The 6,935-nt window shown below is 44.5% G+C and overlaps 1 protein-coding gene across 1 annotated transcript; it reads right to left on the bottom strand.

The window, feature by feature from the left end:
• Nucleotides 1–584: 584 nt before the first annotated feature.
• LOC116969496 lies at nt 585–5,614 on the bottom strand. The gene is made up of 4 exons (XM_033016371.1): nt 5,470–5,614; nt 3,270–3,620; nt 2,931–3,191; nt 585–748 (listed from the first exon to the last, which is right to left on the bottom strand). The coding sequence occupies exons 1-4, from the start codon at nt 5,594–5,596 to the stop codon at nt 585–587; spliced, it is 903 nt and encodes a 300-aa protein (XP_032872262.1). The 5' UTR covers nt 5,597–5,614.
• Between the last annotated feature and the right edge of the window lie 1,321 nt (nt 5,615–6,935).

The raw sequence follows: 6,935 nt of genomic DNA, 5'->3' as shown, positions 1-6,935 counted from the left end.
GTTTACACAGGGGATGGTGACACAATCACCACATGGGACGACAGATGGCACAATGGGCTAAGTGTTCGGCTAGCAACCGGAAGATAGCCGGTTCGAATCCCGCTTGGAGTGCATACTGTCGTTGTGTCCTTGGGCAAGACACTTCACCCACCTTTGCCTGTGTGTGAATGTGTGTGAATGTGTGTGAGTGATTGGTGGTGGTCGGAGGGGCCGTAGGCGCAGATTGGCAGCCACGCTTCCGTCAGTCTGCCCTAGGGCAGCTGTGGCTACAGAAGTAGCTCACCACCACCGAGTGTGACTGAGGAGTGAATGAATAATGCGATGTAAAGCGCCTTGAGTATTAGAAAGGCGCTATATAAATCCCATCCATTATGGTCAGATCATTGCAGATCACCACCTGAACAGCATCATACAGCAGACTCCTCATGGCAACGCAGGTAGACAGGACAATGCACATTGCATAAATAATGCTTCAATTGACCACAACAAGTCTGAAATCAATTTCTCAACAACATAAGCACAAACAGATACTTTTCTTATCCAAAATATATTGTTCTTTTCTCCTTGTAACAAAGATAACATGGTCATTGATAATTTGGGGGAATCTGTGCTGCATTAAGGATGTCTTCATGTACTTTACCTGTAGGCTTGCGCCTTCTTTGATACCACACCACTGCCAGTACAATGACGAGGAGAAGAGCCAGGCCTCCGATAATTACAACAAATCTGATAATGAAAGTGTAATTCCCTGTCAAAGTAATAAACACAGAGTTCACATTTGTAGAATAAATGGACATCATTCAAAAGCTCCCCCAAAGACCAGGCATTAACCACACTGACTAATTTAGATCAGAAGTCTTGAGTTTAACTTGTGATCCAGATTAACTGAGACACAAGGTACTGCAGATGATAGTTTACCAATAAAAGACACAAGGTGTTGGAGAAACTCAGCAGGTTAGGCAGGTGACATTTCGGGTCACAGCCCTTTAGTCTGAAGTAGGGTCCCAACCCAAAACCTCACCTATCCATGTTCTCCAGAGATTCCGCCTGACCCGTTGAGTTACTCCAGCATATTGTGTCTTTTTTTCCAGATTAATTGACCTTGCTCAGAAAGATCAGAGAGCCACAACTTGCCTCAGTAGCCATCAGTTAGAGACTGTAAACATTCACACAAGTTTCTATTTCTTGGTTACAATCAGCTGACATTTGTCAGGCAGGAGATGGGAGCTGATGGTTGGCTGATAAAGTAGCTGATTCAGCTGTGATACTTCCCACTGTACAGTGGACAAATGTCTATCATAGTCTAAGCCTGGAACAATGGTTGAATGAGCACTGCTGACAACAGAGTGGACATTGCCCTTGTGCTTCAATCCTCTCTAACCAGGAGCACAAGAACTGTAAACGTTAGAAATATTCAGCCGTTTGAGCAGTATCTGTGGAAAGGGAAAGAAGTGAGTTCATGTTTTGTCAGATTCAAAGAAAGGATCTTTGACAATAGACAATAGACAATAGGTGCAGGAGTTGGCCATTCAGCCCCTCGAGCCAACACTCAACATTTATTAACAAGACAAAATCCACATACAAACAAGATATACAAATCACACAGCAGCTGTCAGCATCACATCAGATCATCCTAGAGTTCTGTCACAGAAGCATCACATTCACAGGCACCCACGCAAGCTCATCATATTTAATCCTACTTTATATATAATCACCCGTTATGTTAAACCAGACACGTGTATGCCACTAGAATAACTTATTTTGTCATTGATGGCCACTATGTATGTACTTATACACAGTCACACACATGTCTGTACATATGGTTCCAAATACACGTATACAATACCAATCGAACTCCTCCCCTCCACTGGGGCTATGGAGAAATTGTGTCCTTAATCAGTCTTGGCAGTTGTAGTAATACCGGTCGGTGTCCACATAATGTTGAAAGCATCCGTCCTTAACTGGAGTTTAGCTGTTATACTTTCCATCATATATACACTTTTCAATCTTTCCCTCCACTGTTGAACATTTGGTGACTTTACATTTCTCCATGACTCTGTAATCATCTTCTTTGCAATCAACAGCAACCCCCCAAGCAAGTATGTCTGATTTTTGGTATCTATATTTTCTGGAGTCTCTCCTAGTATGAAGCATGCCGGCTCCAGAGGTAGATCCACCCCCAAGATTAGCTTGATCTCCTCCTGAATGTCTCTCCAATATTGATACAATTTGGGACAATCCCCCAAAATATGTGTATGATCACCAATCTTCCCGCATTGTCTCCAGCATAAATCTGAGGTGTTGCTGTATCTTGCTAACATAAGAGGAGTCTGAAATACTCTCATTCTAGTTTTCCATTCAAACTCCCTCCAGGCGGGGCTGTTTAACGTATGAACAAAAGACATGTCCTTTCCCACATTTCATCAGTAATAATAATATTCATTTCCAATTCCCATTTCTGTTTCTTTTCTAACGTGTTTCCTTTTACATAATCTTGAAGTCCTTTATATAAATCCTGGTTCAACCAGATGAGTGTTTGAGTACACAGCGGCATGCAGTAAAACATGACATAGATCAGGTCAACTAATACTGACTGATCTACAGTCAGATCAGTAACAGAGGGAGGGATATGGGTGGAAATGGAGCAAGAACATAAAAGGAAAACTCTGTAATTGGAAGGGGTGGGAAATGAGTTGAAAGAGGAAGGGAAGAGAATAGGATCACTGGGTGGTGGGATAAATGCGTGCACAATGAAGGGGGGGGGGGGGGGGTGTTCAGGAAATGTTATTTGAAATTTGAGAATTCATTGATCATAACAGAGTTAGACAACTCAAACTGGAAGAAAATATCCACTCAAATTTCAGGATCAATAAGCGACATCAAAACTCAATCATGACTCTAAGTATGAAGAACAAACCCTTATCACTTACTATTGTCCTTCTGATAGTACGGGACAAAAAGCCGGGGCAGGTGTTGATCAAACATAACACATCTCCAGTTCCCTCTGCCTCTCTCAGCTTTCTGAATAACCAGACTCGGTGATTTCTCTTCCACAGTCAGTGCCTTTTCTCCAACACGTTTGCCATCGCCATTGATCCAAAACAGTCTCATTGACCCAATGACGTGAGACACAGAGCAGGTCAGGGTAACGTTGTCTCCCTCAGTCACTGCATCAGACGGTTCAGCTGTGACTGTGGAAACAAGCAGGTTGTTTACATTTTAAACAATAAGTTCATCAGTAAACTCAGTGGCAACATTCTGACTCCTACCTTTCACTGTGATTAGATCAATGGTGGAAAATAGATTTCGTTCCAGATAACAGGCGTAAACTCCGGCATCTTGAAACACAACGGGGACAATCCTCACATTGAAATCCTTGCCATCGAAGAGTTTCCCTGAGGTCACCAGTCGATTCACGAAGTTGGTCCCATTGACATTGGTGATGATGATGGGCTGAGAACGTTCTGCAGATGCTATTACTTTCCACTGTTGAAGGTGATGAGGTGACCAGATCCACTCAGCACGGGAATAGTTACGACCATAACTCCCAGAACAAACCAGGTGAAGTTCACTGTGACCGGTGCTGGAGCGGTAAAGTGTGTATCCCCCATAAGATAAATCTGTATCAGAGAGACAGAGGATAACTCCTTTCAGTATTACAGTTACTGTGCCATACACAGATTCTCAACCGTATTCTTATTAACATTTGTGGTGTTTTGTTCAACTGACAAGTTTCAAATGTAACATCTTTCATGAATGCCGCACTAAACTCATCAGATCTTTATAAAATACAATGTGCTGTACGGCAGTAAGTTGCAGTGAAGTTTGGATATTCCACTCTACATTTCAACATGAGGTTGGCCCCCACACCCGGACTGTCCGGGAATGTCCCGGGATGGAATGAAACCTCCCGGAGACTCCCGAGAGCGGTGTGGGAGGTGAATGTCTCTGTCAGTCTGCAGGAGGTGGTTCAGGTTCAGGTTCAGGTTCAGGTTCAGGTTCAGGTTCAGGTTCATGTTCAGGTTCGGGTTCGGGTTCAGGTTCAGGTTCGGGCTCGGGTTCAGGTTCGGGTTCAGGTTCAGGTTCAGGTTCAGGTTCAGGTTCAGGTTCAGGTTCAGGTTCAGGTTCAGGATCCGGTTCGGGTTCAGGTTCAGGTTCAGGTTCAGGTTCAGGTTCGGGTTCAGGTTCAGGTTCAGGTTCGGGTTCGGGTTCGGCTTCAGGTTCGGGTTCGGGTTCGGGTTCGGGTTCGGGTTCGGGTTCGGGTTCGGGTTCGGGTTCGGGTTCAGGTTCAGGTTCAGGTTCAGGTTCAGGTTCAGGTTGGGGTTCGGGTTCGGGTTCGGGTTCAGGTTCAGGTTCGGGTTCGGGTTCGGCTTCAGGTTCGGGTTCGGGTTCGGGTTTGGGTTCAGGTTCAGGTTCAGGTTCAGGTTCAGGTTCGGGTTCAGGTTCAGGCTGTGGACAGAAGCAGCCCAGAGGATGCCTGCATGGTGACTGACCCGGACAGGTTGGCACTTCAAGTGGGTCGGCTCATTCCCATTATTCCCACCATCCCTCTCCCATTCACACCCATTGATTCCCTGTCCTTCCCTGTTCCCGGGTCCTGCTCCCAGCTGAATGCTGATCCCAAGCCCGAGTCTGCAGCAGCTGGAATCACTTCAAGCAACACCAGACTCGGAGAGAAGGGTCAGTGTGGGGAGTGGGGATGGATTGTTGTTCAGTGTTGATGTGTGGGTCGGGACCCCCAGTGTGTGTGTGAGCAGCAAGTGCTGGTGACTACACTTTCTATCTGACACTTTGACGTGAGTCCTGTATCAGTATCTCAGTCTCAGATACAGGAGCATTGATGACAAGATGAGCCCTGTATCAGTATCTCAGTCTCAGATACTGGAGCATTGATGGCAAGATGAGTCCTGTATCAGTATCTCAGTCTCAGATACTGGAGCATTGATGGCAAGATGAGCCCTGTATCAGTATCTCAGTCTCAGATACTGGAGCATTGATGGCAAGATGAGCCCTGTATCAGTATCTCAGTCTCAGATACTGGAGCATTGATGGCAAGATGAGTCCTGTATCTCAGTCTCAGATACTGGAGCATTGATGGCAAGATGAGTCCTGTATCAGTATCTCAGTCTCAGATACTGGAGCATTGATGACAAGATGAGCCCTGTATCAGTATCTCAGTCTCAGATACAGGAGCATTGATGACAAGATAAACTGACAAAATACTTTACTGAACAATGGTTACAGAAAGACATCCCCCTCCTGTGCTGTGTGTGTCTGTCACACAGAGACAAGCAGGCAGCTGCTCCACACAGAGACTTTCTGGAAACTTCTCCCTGATCATTGCAGCATTTTATACTGGAGAGCAGTTGGTCACTGCCACAGTTCTTCACGGAGCGCACACATAATATTACAAGAAGCACCGTGATACAAGTGTCTACTTGATACCCAATGGGAGGTGTGAACACTTACACTTGTCTACAGTAAAACCTGTGTTACTTGTGTGAAGAATGTTTCCGTTTTCCCGCACTTCACACACATACAGCTTCCCATCCTCCACTGTAACGTGTCGAACCATCAGATAGACCGTGTTATCCATGCGGATCTGATCAGTGTTGCTCCTGTTCTGCTGGGATGAGTCCATGGGTCTCCAGTGAAGACTGACTGTATCTGAGAGTCTGGAGATGGTGCAGCTGAGTGTAACGTCACTGCCCAGCAGAGGCTTCTGTGGACTTGCCTCAACTGTGAAAAACAGAGCAATGAGATTCAGAGTGAGTAGTGGTTTGTACAAGTCTAGTCCCAGATAGGACAATGACATTCTTGCTTGCTGCAGCACAACAGAATATTGTAGGCATCAATACAGAACAGATCAATGTGTCCATATATCATAGAATATTTATATATACACACATAAATAAACAGATAAAGTACAATAGACTGTTATAGTTCAGAGTTTGTTTGAAGTTGTGTTTAATAGTCTGATGGCTGTGGGGAAGATGCTGTTCCTGAACCTGGATGTTGCAGATTTCAGGCTCCTGTAGTGAGTAGTGGTTTATACGTCTAGTCCCAGATAGGACAATGACATTCTTGCTTGCTGCAGCACAACAGAATATTGTAGGCATCAATACAGAACAGATCAATGAGATTCAGAGTGAGTAGTGGTTTGGACAAGTCCAATGACTGGGCTCAATCTCACCTCAACTGAAAACCTAGACCCACCTCTCATTCTTCTAAACTCCAGCTAGTCCAAGCCCAGAGCCACAAACACTCATCATCCCCTGGGGCATTTTCATAAAGGTTAGTTTTATTTTGCATTACTTCAGACTGCAATCTCTGCATACTATGTTCTGTGTGCTTAAGCAAAGCAAGAATTTCATTGTCCTATACAGGGACACATGACAATAAACTCACTTGATCTTGAACTTGCACCATTCTGCTCTTTTGCTTTTGTTGCATTTTTTAATGCACCTTTTATTATAATTGACTTTATCTGAACAATGAATGTGTTTTACCCAAATGTATATAACAATAAACTAATATGAATCTAAATCTGAATGTGATATTGTTCAGACGACACAGATATAGTGTTATTGATCCTCACGTTGGCAGTGTTCACACATTGTGTACACATAACACTCTAGACACTCATGCTGCATCCTGAGATTCAAGTGTTTCAGAGGTTTGTACATTAGATTTAGCTCGGCGGGGTCTGGTGGCAGAAGGTCCATGTACTGTAGTTTTATTCCACAATGCCTTTGCTTTGTCTGCACTGATCTTCAGTGTGACCCTCAGCATGTACTCCTGCAGCCTAGAATATTCTGCAATGGAGATTTTGCTGGGGAAAACATGAAGATCAAAGTCGTTGGGTCCAACCTCATTCACTGTATCTCAGCAAATGTTAGAGCAATGACCAAATCCCAATCCCTTTCCACCTGTGG

The sequence above is a fragment of the Amblyraja radiata genome, unplaced genomic scaffold (assembly GCF_010909765.2).
Source record: "Amblyraja radiata isolate CabotCenter1 unplaced genomic scaffold, sAmbRad1.1.pri S66, whole genome shotgun sequence".
Taxonomy (NCBI): Eukaryota; Metazoa; Chordata; class Chondrichthyes; order Rajiformes; family Rajidae; genus Amblyraja; species Amblyraja radiata.
Note: the sequence above shows the minus strand (reverse complement) of the source record. Positions and strands in the feature narration are given on the sequence as shown.